Raw genomic sequence first — 22693 nt, 5'->3', positions numbered from 1 at the left:
CAAAGGTTTCAATGAGAAGTGTTCTTGTTATCTCACAAATATGTCAATTTTTCCGTTCTACCACCCCATTCTAATAAGGTGTTTGAGGACAAGTGGTTTTGCGTATGATGCCTTGCTCTAGGAAAAAAAAAAAAAGAGAGTTATAATTCAACATTAACATACTCACCTTCATTATCAAAGTGAAGCACTTTAATAAGAAGCAAAAATTAAGCCCGAACAATCTAATGAAAATTCTTGACAATTGCAGTAACATCGCTCTAGTGTTTCATTGTATATAGCCAAGTTATCCTAGTATAATCATTTGCAAATAACACAAACCATCAAATTCCTTGCAGAGTTGAAATAGGGGAAGGACCCTCCACACATCAGAATGCACTAATTCAAAAGAAACAATTCCCTTAGTGGAACTCAATACGTAAAAGATTTTATGACTCTTTGCTATAGTACATACATGACACTCTAGTTCAGAGTCTAAAATACCATCAAATAACGACACAACCAACTTTCATAAATAACGAAACAAGGCAAGCCCAATGCCATAACAAAATCTTCTTAATTTTTTCACAAGTCCCACTACTTACTTGATTCACTTTGCCAGGAACCACATGTCAACATAATACAACCCCCTTCTCTCAGTACCATGCCCAATTATAGCCCGAGTCTGGGTATCCTGAAGCAAGTAATAAAGTGAAAAAATTAGTACAATAAGATCCAGTTGTTTGATAACTTGACTGACTGATAAAAGATGATTTGATAATGCCAGACTAAGCAATGTATTTTGTAAGGATAAATATGCACTGATTGCAATAGAATCAGCCCATGTTATTTAGATAACCTCCATTGGCAGTGATGACGCTCTCTTTTGGAAGGGGAATCATGGATTGAAATAGAGACTTGTCATACATCATGTGGTCAATAACTCAGGATCAATAATCCAACTAAAGTCCCAGCCTCTAGACGCAGTTAAGACTTTTCTTGAATTTTCTGAATAATCATGATCATCAGAAAGGGATACTTGATCAATAAGACACAATATTGTCTTCTTTCCCATGATTGCAACAGATTGATGTGGTAGGCTTATGTTTAAGATTTTTAGTGCCAACTGCCAAGAACAAGATGCACGCATGAGGATCAAGATTTGTGTGCTACTTAAAAAACACAAAGTAGCACTTGGTAAAAGTTTTTGGTTTTCAGTAGGATTGATTGTCCTAAACACAAGACAATTACAAGTTTAGGGGCCGGCAGCCAAGGAAGTTACACGGCAAGAACATGTTTTTCGAGTTTAGGGTTTTTCTTTTCTTTTTTTTTTGGGGAGGAAAGAGACAGGCGGAAACATGCTTTGATGCCAAGAAAAACATGTAAAACTATGAGAATTTTAGGGTTTGAATTGTTGTGTTGTATTCTTCTCTCAAGGAGGAAATATATATACAAGTAAAAAGATGTCTTGGTACATGGAAGTCCTATTCAAGGAGGAAATCCCTTTCAATTACAAATCCATAATAAATAGGAAAGTTGATTCATGCCAACAGTTAGATTAAACCCTAATTCCCTGTCTAGGTTTGGTTTCACAGTTTACTTAGGAAACAGGGCTAGAACTTAATTATAATTATTCCTTGTGCACCAAGTTAAGGGATATACTCGAATTTAACTTGGAGCAATTAAGGGATTTTCTTGTGGGCTAAGAAACCCTCACAGGCTTTGATAGTATAGTCATAGGCTATTAGTGTTTTATAAGATAGTCCATTTATGGGTTTGACTTTATTAGGTTGAAGCCTATAAATAATTGAGGTCCTTGCTCATTATGCAATCATCACAAACCCTAAGCTCTCCATGTAGTTTTCGTGATTAAGATGCAGGAGTGAGGAAAAGACTTCGAGTTCTTTCATCATCTTTTGTCGAGATCTTAAGGTGAGTTGATTCATTGGGTTTTAATGGCATGAGATTGATAAGGACTTAGTTAGTCATGCCTTAAGATTTATGGTATTATCCGTAACCTAACAGATAAGGTAAACGAATTTCAGGGCCCCTCCCACTTGGGGCCTTAGGTGGTCGCCTTTTCCGGATACTTTCAAGGCCAACCCTCGGACTAACAAATGGTGATTGTGAAAGTGGTGGTAAGAAAGGTGGTTGTGCATAATGCAATGGGTTATAGTTTTGAAAAAAAAAATGGAGAAATGAAAAAAATCAGATCATGATCGTGAAAGCATATTTGGTTAATTAATTTGAGTGTCATGAACTGGCATCAAGATAGTTTCAAACCTAGCGTTCATGTGCAACATATGCATGGCTTGTATCATACCAAATATATACCAAGGTATGTTTGTTTTATCACTTGTAGTCCATCAACATGATTTATATTCCAAACTAAGGATTAGAAGATTATTAATGGCCAAACTTAACAATGAAACTAGTGGCTTTAGCAGCAGATCATAGAAAGGGAAAAGTAAGAAGGTAATGGATGAATTGTTGTTCCAACGATCTACAACTTTGAGAGTGCACTTTGCTCTTTCTTAACCTTTGGAAACAATATGTTACAGATATCAAACTTCAAGCGTGTAAAATATAAGCTTTTTCAAAAAATTGTTGAATTGCGTACCTTCAAATGTAATTGTTATCTCCCGTCAACTTAATTAATGGAATGATTAATATTGCAAGGATCTATAACTCTACGCGTGCACTTTGTTACTTTTTAAACTTCGCGAATCAATATGTTATAGATATCAAACTCTGAGCATGTAAAGTATAATTTGCTTAAAAAATTATACAATAAAATGATAGGAGAATAACAAATTCAGTCATCAACCTTTGCCTTGATTTTGGTTGTCATATCATGAGTTTGTAGTGGGGAATAGTTAAGTAATTACAGCAACAAAGGTCTCGCCCAAAGAGAACAGGGAAACAAAGTTGAAAAAAAAATAATAATAAAAAGAATATCGTCGCCTGAAATATTTGAATTCTCACGTTGAAACGCTATATACTTGGAAAAATTTGACTTTTACTCGAAGAGTTGGAGTAGGTCTTAGCAAGTAGACGCCTTAACGACTCTACGAAAGCGAAACTTCGATAACAATTCGCTTAAACTTTTTATTATAAACTATACATTGCGATTTTCTGATTATCCGATTTCCATTTTTTCTGATAGAGCAGTTGAGTTGTTTCTCGAAAGTATGGTGGAAACTAGTAACCTAAGCTTAACTGTGATAGATAAGTTAATTACACTTAATCATCGAATTACCTGTTAAGCATTTGTACTATATGTTTATACGACAAGATGAAGGAAAAAAAGTATTCAAATATATATGGTGGTGCAGTGGTAAATGCTCAAAAGTTACCATGCGAGCTACAAATTCTTTTCAAATATTTTACAATTTTCCACTTATTTAAAATGGGGGCTGAGGTGAGGAGGCATGGGAAGAACTAGGGCCTTGACAGTGACTAGGGTAGGGTTGGGCTGGGTTGGATATTTGCCTACCAATGGAAAATTTGAGCTGTGTGATTTGATTTTCATTGATCTTTCCCTAATGCATGAAGTGTTGACAAACTTTGAACGATAGGCTGGTCTAACATTTATCACTAATCAATTTAACAAAGAATCATACGGTCAAATAACCTGAAATGTATAGACATTATTTTACAATCTCAGTGTAATGGAACATAATTAAAACCACTACCCCACTTTGAGAAGCAAGACCAAGACAAATTTACAAGCCCAATTCAGATGAGAATCCTCTTCGAATTCTCTTTATCAGGATTTACGAATCCTCACATTCTATTCGTTCATCGTACATCGTGCAACCAGCTTTCATTAAACACATTTGTGTTTAATTATAAATAAAAAATTCAAAATAATTTATGACCTCACGATGTATGATAAATTAATAAGATGTGAGAATCCAGATCTTCACAAAGAAGATCCGGAATCCAAATCCCAATAATTCAACCCCTAGGTCGCTAATAAGTAATAATACATATCTCAATTCCCGTCATTCAAGTTCGTTACACAGAAACACTTCGGACAACGAGATCCACCCACGTGCACTCGTGTGGTGCCTAATAATTTCCACTCTTAGACTCTCAATGGCATTGATGTATTTTCACGTGCTTAAAAGTAGGGACCTGGCTTCTCTGCCCTCCTAGTTCCCATACACTTCCATCCCCTCATATTTGTGCGATCACAGTTAAGCCACGTTAACATTTTATATCACTATTGCCTTTTGTTTTATTATCTTTATAAAAAGATCGATATAAAATATTGACGTAACTTAACTATAATCACATAAAATAAAAGAAAATAAAAATGTATAAAAACTGAAAGGGCAGAGAAACCGATCCTAAAAGTAGTGGCCCAGAGGCGTAGATCTCCTCTGCTGCTTCCAGCACCAGTCGCCCACTTTCCCTTTCCTTCGAACTGTCAGAAAGCCCTTTGTTCCCTTACCATTCCTCACGACCAGACAAATACCACGGACAAATCCCTATGCGCCACGTGGATCCGATCACTTTCCCTTCGTCCCTCTCCTCTCCTTCTCCATCCCCATGTCATCAACAAGAAAAAGCTATAACATATCCACTCAGATCCTGCCACGTGGACTTTCCAACCGGCACAGTGCCCCGGTAGTTGAGGTCGATGAGAAAGATGTACATGAAACATGTTCATCGTCGTCGACGTGAATTTACGTGTATGGTGATATTTTATCAGACCCTGTTTTCAATGCACCCAAAAATCTCTTGTCAGAGAATTTAGACGGACATTTCGATTTTCAAACTTCCAAGTACCAACTACGAGCCACTCCAGACGGCATTTCCAACGTCGCAGTTTTAAAGGGTCGTACATTCCTATCACCAATCCACTCCGTCAAATCCCGATCCAACGGCCCACGTTTCTACCCTACGTTGACTTAATTGCCCCTCCCACGCGAGCGCCTCCATTTCGACCTTTTCTACTCCTAACAACACATGCTGCTGCCGCCGCTTCTCTGAGCTTCGCCGCAGCAGATCCCAACCCCCACTCCGATGGCGTCGATCGCCCTCACCACCGCCGCCACCACCCCCACTTCCACCCTCCCCTCCCTTAGATCCCGCACTCCCTTCCCCAAATCGCTACTCTTAAAGCCGTTTCCCGCCTCCCAAACCCGCCGAAACTCCCTCAAAACCGCCGCCTTCGGTTTCAACAAAACCCTCTCCCCCCTCGTTTCCTCCCCCAAACTCCCCAATTTAACCCGGGACTTCACTCCCTCCCGCCGTGGCTTCTCCGTCAGAGCCACTGTAGCCACCGGCGGGTCTTCCATCACTCCCGCCAAGGAACCATGGCAAGGCGCGGCGATGAAGCCTCTAATCGCGTCCATCGCGACGGGAGTTATCCTCTGGTTCGTCCCTACTCCAGCAGGAGTCACCAAAAACGCGTGGCAGCTTCTCTCCATTTTCCTCGCCACCATCGTCGGTATCATTACTCAGCCCTTGCCTCTCGGAGCCGTCGCCTTGCTCGGCCTCGGCGCCTCCGTCCTCACGAAAACGCTGACTTTCGGCGCTGCTTTCTCCGCCTTCGGAGATCCGATCCCCTGGCTCATCGCCCTCGCCTTCTTCTTCGCCCGAGGCTTCATCAAGACCGGACTCGGAAATCGAATTGCGTACCAGTTCGTCTCCCTCTTTGGTAGCTCCTCTCTGGGGTTAGGGTACAGTCTGGTCTTCAGCGAGGCCTTGCTGGCCCCGGCGATCCCTTCCGTCTCCGCCCGAGCCGGTGGGATTTTCTTGCCGTTGGTGAAGTCCCTCTGCGTCGCCTGCGGCAGCAATGTCGGCGACGGGACCGAGGGTAAGTTGGGGTCGTGGTTGATGCTCACGTGCTTCCAGACTTCGGTGATTTCGTCGGCAATGTTCTTGACGGCCATGGCTGCTAACCCCTTGAGCGCCAACTTGGCATTAAACACGATTAAGCAGACGATTGGGTGGACCGATTGGGCCAAGGCGGCGATTGTGCCAGGTTTGGTGTCGTTGATTGTGGTGCCTTTGCTGTTGTACATTATATACCCGCCGGAGGTGAAGAGCAGCCCGGACGCGCCAAAGCTTGCAAGGGAGAGGCTGGAGAAGATGGGGCCAATGTCTAAAAATGAGCTTATCATGGCCGGGACTCTGTTTCTTACGGTACTCATTTCTTCTTTTTTGTTAAAATGCCTGCATTGCGTGCACTTTTCGGTTTTTCAAATTTGGGTATGTTGAAGTTGCTTTCTACGCTAAATTTGATAATAATTGGGTATGATTAATAAATGTATTGAGGACAGGGGCTGCATTGAGTTACTCTAGCATAACTTCAATTTTTTGCAACGTCGAAGAGCTACACTGTTGTATGTAAGATTTAAATTAATGGTTTGTGCTTGTTGAAGCCATTCTCTGTTACTATCGAAAGACGCTGTGACAAGTTTATGGATTGAATACCTGCAATAATTTGATTAGTTATCAGCGGTATGCTTGGTTTCAGTTCCGTTGATATGCTTTGACAAATAAGCTGGATGTTCTAAGCTTGTACGTGCCTTCAGTTTTTTAATTTTCATGTTCCTTAGATAATTTGATTGATTCGTCCTGTCAATTGCTGTTGGCATTTGTCTGTTTTCCCCTTTCCACGATGCTACATAAAATACCATCCATTTCCATTTTTAGCTGAAGACTCCTATTTTCTATGATACTGCGTAGAATGGCTACAAGTATTACCATCCATATTCAGTATACTAGAATGGTTCTTATATAGAGTGGTAGTCCCATTTGACATGATATGCATTCAGCACCTGCAAAGTTGGCTTGTCTACTTTCAGGTTTTGTTGTGAGGTGGCATTGATTCAATTGGTGCTTTGGGAACCGAGCATTATGTTGTTTGAAAACTTTACTGGCAGGGTTTCCCTCATCACCAAATAAGGGGAAGTAGTCTTGTGTAGGGTTCTTGTTTTTGAGTTGCTCAAATTATCTGCCAACTCAAGTTGTTGGGTAGGAACTTGTTTTGGCTGTTACTTGCTGTGTCTTTTGTAGGCGTCCTTCCCCTTCAGTTAAAAACGAGCGTTTAACTTTTCTTAACCTGTCCTTTCAGAGTTTAGCATTTAACTTAAGCTTGATCATTGAATGCTGTTTGTTCAAGTTGCTGGTGTTCCCCTTGATCATTGGCTACGGGTTATAATTCGCACATTTATTTCTCCTATGCCATGAATTCTAGCAGTTTATCTTGAATTAGTATTATATCACTTGATTGTGGTAAATTATCTCCCTTTACTAACACGTGTACACAACTGTTTTGGATGCATATGTAAATCTGGTGTGTTGTTTAAAATATTAATGCTTAGAGTTTCCCTCCTTTTTTTCTGAACACGTATCAGGTGGGGCTTTGGATTTTCGGAGGAATTTTGGGTGTGGATGCTGTAACTGCTGCTATTCTTGGATTATTTGTTCTCCTTGTTACTGGTGTTATTACATGGAAGGAGTGCTTAGCTGAATCAGTGGCCTGGGATACGCTTACTTGGTTTGCTGCACTCATAGCAATGGCTGGGTATCTCAACAAATATGGTCTTATTTCTTGGTTTAGCCAGACTGTAGTTAAGGTGAGGCTTTCTTTCCACTTACTGGTCACATAGTTGTGCATGCTGCTGATATCACCACTACTAAAAGTTATAAATGTAGTTTGAAGTTTCGGTTAGCATTACATTATTCTTTTGTTTGTTTCTGTGGTGAAAAACTTTAGTACAGAAACATAAAAGAGGATTCGTTGTAACTTAATTTATGGTCCTTTCAGAGTTGTTATTTGCTGTTTTTTATCCATACTTAATTTCACTTTGGCAATTTTTTAAGTTTAACTAGCTCAAAAGTCAATCCGCTGGTTTCCCATCATCTAATTTCGGGATGTTTTTGTTTACTGGCATAAAGTACTGTATTTACAATTCGCTAGGTTATCTACTTCAAGTAAAGCATATGCATCAGTGCACCATTATTGTGTCTCCTGCTATATGACCTCAACATCAATGAATCTTCTTACGAGAGGCTCAACCTCAACGAATCTGCTAAAGTACTGTATTTAATTTTGGTCATCATTAACAACGATTCTGCTCTTTTTACAGTTTGTTGGTGGATTGGGTCTTTCATGGCAAGCGTCTTTTGGCATTCTGGTTCTTCTATATTTCTACTCTCACTACTTCTTCGCCAGTGGAGCTGCTCATATCGGTGCCATGTTTACAGCATTCTTGTCTGTTTCTACTGCCCTTGGTACTCCTCCTTTCTTTGGAGCGATGGTGCTTGCATTCCTCTCCAACCTCATGGGTGGTCTTACCCATTACGGCATTGGATCAGCACCTGTTTTCTATGGTGCTAACTACGTCCCACTTGCCAAGTGGTGGGGTTATGGATTCCTTATATCCGTGGTCAACATCATTATTTGGCTTGGAGTTGGAGGGGTTTGGTGGAAGTTCATCGGCTTGTGGTAAAAGTGGTTGGCCTTGAAAACCTGCCGACCTGAAATTCGGCATGGTTTTTTCTGTTTGTTCACTCAGATGCAGTTGTTTCACTTCTTTCCAGGGCACACTGATCTTTCCCTTGAATTCTTTCACATGGAAATAACCTTGAGACCTTTTGGTGAAAAATGGGTATACATAGGAGATCCATTTAGAGCAGCAACTATAAAATGTACCCCAAATTTTGATGTAGCATATGACAATACAATTGAAGAATCATCATTTGTTGATGCTTGAATGTACCCTTATGTTGTGCTGCATTTATTTTCTTAGTGGTATATCAAAAACGAAGGGATCGTACCTTCGCCATAATTCTTTTAGTTTGAATGATTAACTGTGCATGGTACACCGCTAAGATGGCATCTTGTATCAATAAAATAACGTGTGTTAGTTTTTGTTTACATGATGGCATGGAACGCCATTTGACGTTGCACCCATGTCACGTAAGTTCTCTTATAAGTATTAAAGTTTGCTATTTAGTTACTCGGCCTTTGTGCCATGATGTCCAATTTAAGTAGGGATCGGCATTGGGTACTCGTGGGAGAAAGTTGCGCATTTTTGGTGTTAAACATGTGTTTCTTTCTTGGTTGAAGTCTCTTAGTGCAGAAGTCAACAACATGACTCACCATTGCATCACCACATTCATTTCATTCGCCCAACCGAGCTCATTTGCAAATTGAGATGCCCACATCAATAGAAAGACGTAATTAGCTCAATAGTTACTTGATATGCACACTACGTAGCTCTTGTAATTTCTAGGATCACAAAAACAAAGTTTCGTTGCATATATAAGAGAAAATACACAACAAAACACATACTTTTTTGTAAACTAAAACATAAGACATTATTCATATCGCAAGTTAAGAAAAACGTATACTATTACAAGCGATATCATTATTCTAAACTACACTAAGGGAATGGGAGAGTGAAAAAAGGTTTGAACCTGGGACACTGTGTGCTGAAAAAGAAAATCATATCCACCAGGACAATTCACAGCATGCTGTTGGACAACTGCCATGCATACTTAGTCCATCCATCGGCTACAGAAAAGCATACCAAATATGAACACCTCCCAATGCATATCACAGGCTTTGCATTCCCCATTCCACTCGATTTGCTTTTGCCCAATCATGGTGGCTTCCATCATTCCAACAGTCCAGTCATTTTCTAAATCAGCTCCACATGCACTACAATGTAGTTTTTGCTCACAGTACGGCAAGATGGTGCTGAAAACCATCTCCTTACTCACATATGGCATGCCTCCAACATATTCAGCCATTCTGTCCCTACATTCCTGTAAATTCGATGGATTAACTGCATTAGACATGATGTTTAGACCTGTTGGGACCTCGTCTCCCCCGGACATCACCAAAATCGAGCCATATGCAAGGGATGCACATGGATGCCCGCCGTTAGCTGCGCGCATCAGCCATTCTCGTCCCAGCACGCTGCTGGTACTTCCTCTACCAAAGTAGTGATCCATTCCATGTCGGAACAAAGCCTCTTCGTTCCCGTGCTCCCGGCAACGGTCCACGAGGTCCTGGTATCTGTTTCCATAAAAATCAACCTGAGGGAAGTCCGGAACATCTACCAGTGACATCTGCCGATATATTGACTCATTTTCGTCATTGTTATCTGTGTCGAAGGGAGGCATTTTTTTTATGATGTACTACTTGGATTGATTCACAAGTGACCGAATGTTTGCTTGCAAAATGAACATGGATAGACTCAACTCCAGCTGCCTATTTATAATCTCCAATGCTATGTTTCGTAGTGAATACTTTGTGCAATGTAAGCACCCTAATGTTGCAATTCAGTGTGGGAATTATCATACATTCATCAAACAACTTAGAAAGTTATAATATATCTTTAAAAGGCTACATTCGAATCGGATTTATTCCATCCAAATTTGAATTAATAGTGCATGTATAATCGGATTATTAGATTCGAATTATTGAATTTAACTTATAAATCCATATTCCCATAATTACTAGATACATAATTGATATGATGATTATTTGGTTAATATTAAGATCATAGGATGCATTTGTTACATTGGACTATCTCAAACTGGACTAACTTCAACGACTAAGCTAGACTAGCTTGGCTTGGACTAAGCAAGATAAGAATAATAAAGTGCTTAGTGCAGTATCAGACTAAACTATGGACAAAATATTTTTTTAGGACCCAAATTATTATTTTTGATCCACACCTTTTAAATCATTTTTTATTTTTACCATTTCTTCAATTTCTTCTCTCATTGTCTGCAAAACAAAACAAAACAAAACAAAAAAAAAGAATTCACAAATTGCTCTGCTTCAAGACCCTTCACCAGTTCACCCTTCTAACAAGAGATCGAGAAGTAAATTCACAAAGTGCTCCTACGTATTCAACCACCGACTCCTCACCCCTCACCCTTCTCTGTTGTTGAAATCGGAAGAACTCATTATTTCTTCTCGCGCAAATTGCAGATGAGGATATGGGAAGGGGAGCGGCAATTGGGATGGAGGGGTTCTGGGTGGTAATCGGATTAAGATTTTAGACTGCGGTCACTGGAGAAGGTCCGCTTGAGACGGTTAGATTAAGGCACCTATAGCTGGTTCCGGAGTCGAGGCGAGTCGAAGTTAGCGTCATTTAACTTAATCCTTTGCTGCATCAAAGATAGGATTACAGTCCCCACTTAGTCTTGTCCCTCTTAAAGAAATGTAACACAACGGGACGTTAAAGTGCTTCTTGCAAAAAGCATTTTAAATACTTTTAGAACACAAAAATATTTTCTTTAAAATATTTTAATCTATTTTCAAAAAACTTCCAGACGGGTATTCTTTAGTTTTGAAGGCTATATGTATGTAATATTAAGGATCAGACCTAACGCGTAGAGCTAGGCCATGGGCCGACCCAAAGCCTAATATGTAAGGCCCCTGACCCTACCCATTTGAAAGGCGTGTTGCTATCTAAATACATATTACCACCATACAGTCTTTGTTAATTTATATTCTTTAATCTTCTTTAATTCTTTCGATTCAGCTGTTTGATAATAGAAAAAAATGTGTGAAAAGTAACAAAAAATGTAAATAGCATCGCACCTTAAAAATGGCTAAATAAAGCCTGGCCCTGTGATTTGGTCGGGCCGGGCCATAGAGCATTGATCCTTTTTACAGATCTAGTTGGAAAGATTTAGTAAAATAAGAAAGTGATTAACCTAACTTAGCGACAATAGGAAACAAAATCCTATTTACAATTAATCAACAAAATTACTCATGTCAACACTCCTCTTTAAATTGGTGCATAAATATATCTAATGCTGACTTTCTAAGTGAATTGTAAAACACCTTTTTACTTTGACACTACCTACATCAAGATATTTGCTAGTTAATCTTCATACTTCACAAACGGAAACCAAACATCTTGAGCTTCCAACTTCTCTTTTAACAAAATATTTACCTACTTCAACATATTTCGTACAATCATTTTGAACTGAATTATGAGCAATGTCATAAGCAACCTTTTTATCATAACATAGGTCCATCATCAGATTAGATTAAATCCAAGTTGAGTCCACAAATTTTTAGCCAAATAAGTTGGAACATATTCATTGTCTATCTCTTTATATTCAACTTCGGTGTTTGAGCTAGCAATCAACTTTGCTTATTGCTTCGTCAAGTAATTAAATTATCCTCAGGAAACATAAAGTAACTAGATTTGGACATTCTACCTGTAATAATACATAGTATTCACTAAGAGAGTGCATAAATATACTACCAAACTCACAAGATATGTAAAATTAGGTCTTCAAACTAAATTTTTTTTTTTTTTTAAGAAGAAGAGTACGATATTTCATTCATACTAATCTTTACTACGTTGTTTGTTATCTAAAACTAGATTGAGATACGTTCCTTAATGATGGTTTTGCACAATCAGAGGTTTCCAAAAGAGCATTCCTATTTCAATTAACAAGTCTAAAATATAATTCATTTAAGATATCGATAAATATATAGTGCTATAAAAAAATGGATTAGGTGGTGGCCTTACCATAACATTCTACCTTTTTCGAGATCGAAAAAACTCACAGAGGTATTTTAGCCTTCCTCTAACCACCGCTATGTGATTCATCAGTATCAGGAATCGAATCCAGAACCCAACATATATTATTGACTTGGAATTTTTGTAAAATTACATTTTATTTAATTTCACTTTAATTCGATGACTTAGAATTTTCTATTATTGACTTGGCCACCACCAGTCATTTTGCATGAAAGTGATGGACACTTGGCTGTTAGCCATACCATGCATGCAGTGCCACTGGGTGTCCCCACTGTCCATGATCTAGGGTGGTGATGCAAATATGCGTTTCTCTCTGGGAATCTGGTATTCATCACCCATCAACACATGTAATCACCTCTCTTGGCAGTTCGCCATCACACCATCAGCACATTAAAGCATGGATGAGTTCTCATGGAGTAGTCGGTCTGAACCAAATTTACGTGTTTTTATAGGAGGAAAATTCTCGTTTGAGTGACGGTGATGTTTGAAAATTTTCGTTCGAGGTGATGTTTACCAACGTATTGACCGCACTTAGAGAGCTTAAGTTGTCAAATTGTTAATTTTTTAGTCAAGTTAGTGGACTACTTTTGATTTAATAATAAAGAAAACTAATGAAAATGATTTGAAAACTTTAAATTTTAACGATAAGAACAAAATAAAAGGTAACGTAAATAGTACCAGATTGACTTTTTAGTATAAAAATATAGTTTTTCGTTAAAGTGAATAGTACCGGAAGCTTTTTATTAAAGTTCTCTTAATAATATTATACAAATTTAGTTACTTGCTTAATTAGATACGTGTTGAATTTTATTACAAAACGCCCTAATATTATTAAAAATAGAACTATTCATTTATTAGTAATATGAATATATACTCTGTAATGTCAAGTCAAGTCATCAAAATTTTCAAGTCGGGTTAGGTACCCACTACTAGTCATACTAATATTGTCTTTACTTAATCATCAACAAAATCTAACATGTGTTAAATTTTAACACAAAAAGTCTTGAGTTATTAGGAGTGGAACCCTTCATTTATAAGTAGCAATATTTTTTTTGTCATGTTTCAAACCTGGGATTATATTCTTCAACATAAGTTTTAAGTTTTGTACAACACGTATCATCTCATGTAACAAGTGATGTGTATATGTTAAGTCGATTAATAAATTGATTGTATAAGTTGAACGTTCAAAACATAATTTATTTACACGTGGCCACCGATTGACCACGAAGAACCTACTTCAAGACATCAATGAAGCTCGAATAAAGAAAAGTAATAGTGTAAATATGAATTTTGGAAGCATTGCAAGAAGAGCTTAAATGCTGGCTCTGAAAGCTCTCTCTCTCTAACGTACAGAAGAAGAGCCTGCCCCAGTTGGTGTGTTTCTGTTGTGGTTGTCCTTTTCTCTCATGGAATTTGGAATTTGGATTTAAATTCAGACTTCTTCAATATATATACACACACACAGTTGTTTTTCAAGTTTCAAGGCTCAAGTAAATGAAAGTTTCAAGGCTCAAAGGTCAGTGATTCTGTTAGTTCTTTTTTTTTTTTTTTCTTTGACAAGCTTTAAATTCCTATCTTTAAATTCTCTTGAATTTAATTTTTCTTATAGACTGAGGTTTTTTTTTCCTTTAAATTAGAGCGATATCCGAAGTATTATGTAGAGTAGGATGATTTAATTCTAGCCACCTTGGCTCCGCCCTGGTTTGCCTAGACTGAGAAATTGGCTGGTGTTTAGTTTCCAAAGCTAATGTGCAGAAGACTTTCATTTGATTGTTTTGTTTTTAATTGGAATGTTTTGAAACTGTTACAAGTCCTTGAGTTTGAATGTTTGTTTTGAAGGATGGGAATTTCAAGTGTTGAAATGTCTTGGAACCCAACATTCTTTTAGTCTACTTTATTTGGTGGTTCATCTGTGATTTTTTGGGTTTGCAAAGAAACAAGAGTTATGAATTGACAGATACTACAATCTTCAGGGTCTGGAGCACAATTTGTGAATTCTCGTCTATCGATTTTATCGCCATTGCTTTGATAATTCTGCTTCCAATAAGCACCTAGTTCTGTAACCACATCCCAGTGAAAAATAAATTCATTGATAACTGATGGCAGAAGAAGATGGTTCATATTCATATGGGAACACAAGGAAAAGTCCTATCTACGTTTTCTTTAAGGATTGCAGGTATATTATTTCGATCGATTTTATGCATTTTACATTCCTTTTCCCTGTTTAGGAGCCACCTTGGTTTGTAATTAAAGCTTTTGTTAAACTGAACCTAGCAGAAAAGCAGTGAAAAGTACTTTCTATAAGCAACTCGAGCTTTTTACTCACAACCATTGGCTGTGGTGATTTTATTATCCATGGCTAGACCAGCTCAGACTTTCTTACGTCTGATATGTTTGCTCCAAGAGCCATATTTTCCAAATGATTTTATTATTGCAATTAAGAGAAAGTAGTTATCATCTCCTTTCCTGACAAATCATGTAGTCCTGCGATTTCCTCAATTAATAAAGTTAAGTGAATTGTAATTACAATTGAAACGACCGAAAAAGATTGTATGTGAATTAATGTACATAGATGGTCTAATCTTATTCTTGGATTCTCTCTCCTTATGTGTAGATGTGTTCTTAATTTGGACAAACTTGGTTTAGAAATAGCATCAATTGCATTGCCTGCGGCGCTAGCTTTGACAGCTGATCCAATCGCTTCTCTAGTCGACACAGCATTCATTGGCCAAATAGGTACTTTTCTTTCTTTTTTGTGTTTTCGTTTTCAACATTGCCTATGTTCTTCGATCTGAAATGAATTATCTTAATGTTTAAAGGTCCAGTGGAGCTTGCTGCTGTAGGAGTTTCTATTGCTCTATTTAATCAAGCATCCAGAATTGCAATATTCCCACTTGTTAGTGTCACAACATCTTTTGTTGCTGAAGAAGATACTATTGGAACAGTGAGTCCCGAGGCAAAGGACAGTGATTACCTGGAAACAGGTTCATCAACTAATGGTGAAATGAAACAGTTGATACCAGAAAGCGGTATGCTCCATATCTTTTTCCTAATGTACTTCGTATGCAGTGTGTACAGACTTACAGAATGTGATTGCATTAAGTTTGTAAATGCTTCTTACTTGATAGTTTTATTTTTCTTCAATGTTATTTCTCAGATGCCACTCAGAATGCATACAACTCAAAATCCGTTGCTACAAGCTTTGAAATAGTTACAACCAATCATCAGAAAAGGTATATCCCGTCAGCGTCATCAGCGATGGTTATCGGCAGCATCCTTGGCCTCATCCAAGCCATATTCCTCATATCTGGAGCAAAACCTCTATTGAACTTTATGGGAGTTGGTTCTGTAAGCTAATCATTTTCTTTTTGGCATATGGTTTTACTTAAATAATTTTTTGTATCAAACGCTAAAATGCTATGTACTCTAATTTCTAATAACAAAAGGAACTATTGTTCGTTTAGGATTCCCCTATGCTAAAACCTGCACAGCAGTACTTGATGCTGAGATCGCTCGGTGCTCCTGCAGTTCTTCTTTCACTGGCTATGCAAGGGATCTTCCGTGGGTTCAAGGATACAAAAACTCCTTTATATGCCACTGGTATACCTTAACGATGTTAAACTTTAGCTTCTGACTGCATCTATTTCACCAGAATAAAACAGTCTTCAGCTTGTTCTAATCCATAAACTATCTGTTTGAATTTAGTGGCAGGAGATGTAACAAATATAATATTGGATCCAATATTTATTTTTGTTTTCCATCTGGGTGTCACCGGTGCAGCTATTGCTCATGTTATATCTCAGTAAGTGTTATCTAACTCCTTTCCCAAGTTTCGTGTTTGTGTTCAGTCCTGTTGTCTTGGTGTGCTTTCTATGGAATTCTACATTGTATGCCAGCTTTGCCTGTTATCGATAAAATGGTCATTGTACGCAGGTACTTGATATGTTTCATACTCCTGTGGAGATTAATGGCTCAAGTCAATCTATTACCCCCAAGTATCAAACATCTCCAATTCAGTCGATTTCTTAAAAACGGTGAGATTTTATTCTGTAATCCTTAGGCCTTGCTTTTAGTGACCCGAAAACATTGGAAGCATTTGTTAAAAGATAGTTAATGTTAATTATGAAGTTTATCCCCATTAGTCTTTCTTTACTCCAGGTTTTCTGTTATTAATGAGGGTCATTGCTGTTACATTCTGTGTGACTCTGGCTGCATCGTTGGCTGCACGTCAGGGACCGACACCCATGGCTGCATTTCAAGTCTGCTTGCAGGTCTGGTTGGCAACTTCCCTTCTAGCTGATGGGCTGGCTGTTGCTGGACAGGTCGGAGATCATTTCGTTAATGCTTGAAACTACTGAAATACTGATATTTACTAAATTAGGCAGATAACCAGTAGAGTTATGTAGTAAATAGATAGAAAGATCAACTTCTTGGCTGTTGAGTTTGGTTAGAACTGATGATGATCAACTGCCTTCGTGCTGAAATTTCCTGCTCCGCTTTCAGGCCATACTTGCAAGTGCATTTGCCAAAAAAGACTACGATAAGGCTACAGCCACTGCATCCCGAGTGCTACAGGTGTGTAAAAAATTTCAAAGAATCAGGTACAGATTTCATATGATGTCAGTTTCTCCAAATATTCGTAACTGCATTTAAACTGCAGCTGGGATTGGTTTTGGGTTTGATGCTCGCTGCCATGCTCGGAGTGGGGTTGCAGTATGGAGCAAGATTATTCACAAAAGATGTCAATGTGCTACATCTCATTGGCATAGGCATTCCAGTAAGTCCCTTGTCTCGAAGCAGAACACAATGTTCGACTTACACTTCTTCAATCCTAAATGGCATTTCAATTTGAACTAACAGTCTTCAATCCAAAATCAGTTTGTTGCAGCTACTCAGCCCATCAATGCCTTGGCATTTGTTTTCGACGGTGTCAACTTTGGAGCATCTGATTTCGCGTACTCAGCTTTTTCCATGGCAAGTCTTTAGTCCCTTTCTATTAATACAAGTAATTATGTGGGCTAATTAGCCTAATTAATTCCTTGGGATACAAGTTAACTTGATGATCACCATTCTCTCCAGGTTATGGTGGCTATTGTCAGCATCTTAGTTCTGTTTGTACTCTCCTATACCAATGGATTCGTTGGAATCTGGGTTGCTTTGACCATCTATATGAGTCTCCGGACATTTGCCGGATTTTGGAGGTATAATCTTACAGTTTTTGCCCGCGCGCCCTCACAAACACAAAAATTCCCATAACTTACAATTTTGGTATGCAAGTGCAGGATAGGAACAGGAACAGGACCCTGGGAATTCCTCCGGGCATAAATGTGAACCCGGTTTTACTCATTCGAAGGTTAAAACAGTTTTTTTAGCTTCCATTCGTTCCGTGCTGCCGATTTCATTTACAAGAAGATAAATCATACAAAAACCAAATCTGCATGTAACTTACAATGTTGGGGAAAATCCTTGATCAAATATTTAGCAACGCATTTTGTTTTCGTATAAGTTTATGAGTGTAGTTTTGAGAAAGGACTGCACATTCTCTGCATATTTCTCATACAATTGCATCCATGGTGACTGAATAACCAAATTGAAAGTGAACTTAATTTCATGTAATTGAAATATTAATCAAGATAGGAGTCAATCACGGAGAAATTCAAGTGCTAACGCAGAAGAAAAACGGGTTAGTAATCTAGCAGTACTTCTGTTTTCAACGTTGAAAAAAATGTAACGAGCTTGAATACCCAGGACAAAGAAAGTAAAATAAATTATTTCGTAAGTGGTCCAGCATCAAATCTAATCATCTCAAAGAAAAGAGAAAAAAAATTGAACAAATCCATACAAAAAATAAAGCAACTTTCCACTTATCCAAATCAAAAAGCAACTTCCCACCTATCCAAATCAAAAAGCCCCAACCCACCAAACTACCTATTGGAATCCACCTCATCACTAGATTCTCATAACAAGGAAACAGACGAAAGGAGAGGAAAAGCAATGCAGAGACAATCAAAGATAAGAAAGGACCAAGTGTACCACACTCTACCACCATCTGCCTCTGCAACAATTTATTTAAGATTCTAAGTTGCTCGGGGCTTTAATCGTTAGATCTTGTAACCTTATCTTTGATCAAGAATCCAACGATTGAAAACTCCAGAGTATAGAATACTCCAAAGTACACTAGAAAATTGCATCAGGTGCAAATTGCACCATCTTTCACTTTCTTGAAAGAATATGTTCTACTTTGTTCAATTAAAAAAAGAGCACACAACACAGGAAAAATAAATAAATATATTTATTCCTTAATTTCATTACAGTATCAAAGATGCATCTGACATTCGAAGAAAGAAAAAAGTTGCTCAAAATAATATAAACAAAAAATGGTAGAACAAGAGCTTCTGGCTTCTGCAGTTTTGCTTTTAAATAAAAAATAATTTAAGGGTAAAAAAGAAATTTAAATACTTAAGTTATGATAGATTTGGGACTTGGACTTGGGAGAGAAGATCCTTCACCTGGGTTGGTCTTCTCATAGAGTTTTATTCGTGAGGATCGACTTTCTTGGTCTAGACTTATTATTGAGTAAGTTTGTTCGGACTCTTGCTTTTAGGCCCGTTTTTCAACCCAAAAAAAATGAATGGTTCTTTTCTGTAGACTATGTTCAGTATCCTCCTTCTATCGTTACTGTTACCAACCCACTCAAGAATTTGTATTTCTGTTGTAACTACCTTCGACTCCAAGCCCAGTAAACATGATTTCGTTTTCACTAAGCAACATGTTGGTAAACCTGCAACTGCTCAATCCCTGCTTTGGAAACTGCATGACGTTTCAATTAGAACACTCGATAGGTAGCAGTGTGCCTGATTCTGGAACATGTGTAATTTCCTTTGCATCAGATGGTGATTCCTTCACCAGAGATTGAATCCATGAAACATCAGGCTCGTTGACATTGTGTTCTGTATAACTTAATTTGCTTAAATGACCTGGCTCATCTGTTTGAACAGACCAATCTAGTTTCGCACTGCTAGACTCCTATTTTGACATAGGCACAGGGGAACCAACACCATTGGATCCAACATCACATGAGTTGAGGCTGTATAGCGGCTTCTGCTTCTCGTGCTGAGCAAGAGTAGAGACCCTAGTGCCTATTGGAGAAAGAGGCTTCATGCTTCGAGGTGACATCATCCTCAGTGAGGAAAGACCAAATGGAACTTGCAAGAGATTCTGGTCAACCATCCTTGGAGAGAACACATTTGTTCTGATAGGAGATAACATTGATTGTTGCTAGTGGAGTTGATTGCGAACAACAGATATTTTTGAGGGTGAGAAAGCATATGAGTTTGCAAGTTGGTCAGCAAATCGAGGGGATGAGAGATGGGAAGTGAAAACATCATTGAGATTTGAAGGTGTCAAGGTTTCGCTACGGTGAAGATGACTCATTGAGGAAGCACTGATGTATGAATGTGAGAAGGAAAACCCATCATGAAATGATTGCTGTTGTTGCATTTCAAAATTATGCAACATGTTAACCTCCCGGTAGGAACATCATTTGCATTAAAAGAAGAGCTCAGACGACTTGCTTGCATATTTCTGCCTGGTAGATATAAACTAGGGATATGTTGTTGAGGCCATGCCATGGAATAGTCGAAAATACCATTACGAAGAGATATGGGAGGAGTAAAAGGAGGTGACATGGCCAGCACAGCTTTGGTCGAGCCAGGCAGCACGTTCAAAGTTGCAGCCATGTCCATGAAAACAGCAGCAGAGGTTGCTGAATGAGAGGATGGCATGGCAGATCCAGTAGAAATATACAAGGGTCGCATTTCCTCAAGTTTGTGGGCAAAGAAGCAAACCTGACGCAAGCAACTTATGCCATCTTTGCAGAGTCGAGTCTTATACTGTGCTGGATGAAGCCAGCACTCAAAAACCCCATGAGCATGTTCACATAAATCTCCACGTCTACATGTCCCCTTGCGAAAATCCAAGCATGGCATACAACTATACTGGAACTTTCTTGGGTCTCTTCTCCTTGCATTCTCACCAAGATGCACAAAAGGGCATTCAGTCCAATCATGTGAACAGGCTCGCGAACAAGGCCGGATCTTGAATGAAAACATTTGAAACTCATCTGTGGTATAAATGTTATTCTTGATGTTGGGAAGTGACAGATCAAAGAGGTGTTCTTTCTTTTCAGGTGTAGAAGAAACATGTATGTCATAAGTGTTACATGCGGAATCAGGGATTGATGATAGCAAGGAATTATTTGTCGGAGTCGTTGAAATAAATGGTGAACTAAATCCAAAACTAACACTTAAAGCATGGGCTGAACCACCATATTGTAAAAGCTCTGAAAGCACAACCTTCAGATTGGAACAATTCAGAGGAACAACAATAACATCTAAAGGGAAACATCCGTTGGCATCAGTAACACTGCGATCTGCACCAGCCTACAGAAGAACCTTCACAGTTTCAACAGCTTTTTCAGACCCACCAGACACAGCACAGTGAAGGGCAGTGGTCTTATCCGGGCCGAGAGAGAAGTTTACATCCGCCTTTGAAAGAGAAAGAAGCAACCATTAATGGAGTCCTATACTCAAGAACCATTCGTCTTGAAGCGCTATGGCAACCATACCAAAGTCCAATCTCATTAACCACAGCAAGGTCGCTGATAGACTGCTTAAAGCCCTCGACATCGTTATCAGCTGCAAGCTCAAGCAAACTGGAGAAAGAATGTTCAACTTCAACTGTTTTCAATGGAGTAGCCATGAATTTATTCACAGTCTCACTCTTGGGAAGATAATGGAACGGGAGACTTGGAACTTAACTGCTCCAGGACACCACACATGCTTCAATTAATAAATTCACCAAAAAAAGACACGAGGCCGAAACAGAATCATATACCATAATGCAAAAGACAATACAGAATCATATCCTTATCACATTTGAAAACAAATTTGGAATCAAATCTTTTCGAAAAGGAGAAAATAAGTTACCCTGATCTGCAAGAGGAATCAATCAGTAATACAAGAGACTTGAGACTAGAACTGTTAAGGAAGAACAGGAAAGGCATTAACTATTCTTTACCAATATGAAAACAGAAATTACCAGAAATTACAATTTGCTTAACATAAAAAGCAAAATCACTAGAAAATCTCATTGTGAAAAGAATATCATTTTTTTTAGGAAATAAAATTCCTTAAAGAAACCCAAAATCTTCCATTTAAATCCAGCTATCAATTGCACAAAAAAGTTATGAAATTTATAAAGTAATTAAAGGGCAAAAGAAAAAGATGGTAAGAAATTTGTACTCTGCTTCATAAGTTAAACTGTTGAACTTTGAATTATATGATGATGGGTTCTCTTTTTTTGCCTTCTCTTCCGCCATGATATCAGTTGTTGTCAATGAAAAATATTCAAATTTTAAATATTTTTCATTTTCTGACACTTTCTCAGCAACCAAACAGAAAATAAGCGACCACCAAATACAATGTAACTAAAGATTGAAATCATCTACATACAAACGCCATCTCAAATTTCAAAATTTGAATACCATCAACTCAAATAAACACTATAATTTCCCATCTGAAATCATAAATCAATATAGATAAATGAAAAACATATAAAACGAAGATGGACTTACAAAACAAAGGGCATATAAATTTGTAGACATATGCAATTAGAACCAATGGAGCCGCCATTGTAGGTTACCAATAAGATATAAAAAGTATGGTTAAGTGCGAATAACTACTCAATCTTTTGAGGTGATTTCAAATTAATCTCAATTTCTTAAAATATTTTAAATAACTACTTCAAGTTTTGAAAATTTGGATTTGTTAGGTCACTCGCGTTAAGTGATGATTTTTGTTACGTCCCGACCCACGAATAAGAACTATTCATGAGTTAGGGTGTGAGCTACATCTTATCTATAGAAATAATATCAACAACAAGAGTAATATAATCATAATATCAACAACAAAGTAATAATCGTTTTTTTTTTTTTTTTTGTCAAACGATAGATATTATTACATTATGTTAAATTTTAGACACCAATAGGGTTTGAACCCACACCGTGATGTAAGGGCTCAACTCCTTTCCACCACTGTGGTAAAATGTCACTTGCTAAAGTAATAATCTTAACAACACAAATGATAAACAATATGTTACCATTTCTCCTTTTT

The 22693-nt window shown here is 38.1% G+C and overlaps 3 protein-coding genes and 1 pseudogene across 3 annotated transcripts; 2 read left to right on the top strand and 2 right to left on the bottom strand.

Annotated features, from left to right (window-relative positions):
* The first annotated feature begins 4945 nt into the window (after positions 1-4945).
* LOC103935650 (dicarboxylate transporter 1, chloroplastic) lies at positions 4946-8737 on the top strand. The gene is made up of 3 exons (XM_009345447.3): positions 4946-6135; positions 7353-7574; positions 8088-8737. The coding sequence occupies exons 1-3, from the start codon at positions 5011-5013 to the stop codon at positions 8448-8450; spliced, it is 1710 nt and encodes a 569-aa protein (XP_009343722.1). The 5' UTR covers positions 4946-5010; the 3' UTR covers positions 8451-8737.
* A 764-nt stretch (positions 8738-9501) lies between these two features.
* Positions 9502-10131, bottom strand: LOC103963919. The gene has a single exon (XM_009376798.2). It carries the CDS (start codon positions 10129-10131, stop codon positions 9502-9504), a length of 630 nt encoding a protein of 209 aa, XP_009375073.2.
* Positions 10132-13812: 3681 nt separating this feature from the next.
* LOC103935648 (protein DETOXIFICATION 42) lies at positions 13813-18026 on the top strand. The gene is made up of 14 exons (XM_009345443.2): positions 13813-14037; positions 14495-14697; positions 15136-15257; positions 15341-15550; positions 15679-15869; positions 15986-16121; positions 16227-16323; positions 16455-16555; positions 16680-16843; positions 17025-17096; positions 17182-17298; positions 17400-17495; positions 17601-17722; positions 17804-18026. The coding sequence occupies exons 2-14, from the start codon at positions 14621-14623 to the stop codon at positions 17844-17846; spliced, it is 1548 nt and encodes a 515-aa protein (XP_009343718.2). The 5' UTR covers positions 13813-14037; positions 14495-14620; the 3' UTR covers positions 17847-18026.
* Positions 18027-18166: 140 nt separating this feature from the next.
* LOC103940537 lies at positions 18167-22110 on the bottom strand (annotated as a pseudogene).
* Positions 22111-22693: the final 583 nt, after the last annotated feature.

The sequence above is a fragment of a genome, unplaced genomic scaffold, assembly GCF_019419815.1.
Source record: "Pyrus x bretschneideri cultivar Hongxiangsu unplaced genomic scaffold, Pyrus_bretschneideri_v1 Contig31, whole genome shotgun sequence".
Lineage (NCBI taxonomy): Eukaryota > Viridiplantae > Streptophyta > Magnoliopsida > Rosales > Rosaceae > Pyrus > Pyrus x bretschneideri.
This window is presented reverse-complemented; position numbering and strand designations above follow the sequence as displayed.

Excerpts from the sequence above, each read along its gene's own strand:
- LOC103935648 (XM_009345443.2), top strand. The coding sequence starts at position 14,621 with ATGGCAGAAGAAGATGGTTCATATTCATATGGGAACACAAGGAAAAGT. Across the intron at positions 17,097-17,181 it reads CTGCATCCCGAGTGCTACAG|CTGGGATTGGTTTTGGGTTT; the intron begins GTGTGTAAAAAA and ends TTTAAACTGCAG. Across the intron at positions 17,723-17,803 it reads ACATTTGCCGGATTTTGGAG|GATAGGAACAGGAACAGGAC; the intron begins GTATAATCTTAC and ends ATGCAAGTGCAG.
- LOC103935650 (XM_009345447.3), top strand. The coding sequence starts at position 5,011 with ATGGCGTCGATCGCCCTCACCACCGCCGCCACCACCCCCACTTCCACC. Across the intron at positions 6,136-7,352 it reads CCGGGACTCTGTTTCTTACG|GTGGGGCTTTGGATTTTCGG; the intron begins GTACTCATTTCT and ends AACACGTATCAG. Across the intron at positions 7,575-8,087 it reads TTAGCCAGACTGTAGTTAAG|TTTGTTGGTGGATTGGGTCT; the intron begins GTGAGGCTTTCT and ends CTCTTTTTACAG.
- LOC103963919 (XM_009376798.2), bottom strand. The coding sequence starts at position 10,131 with ATGCCTCCCTTCGACACAGATAACAATGACGAAAATGAGTCAATATAT.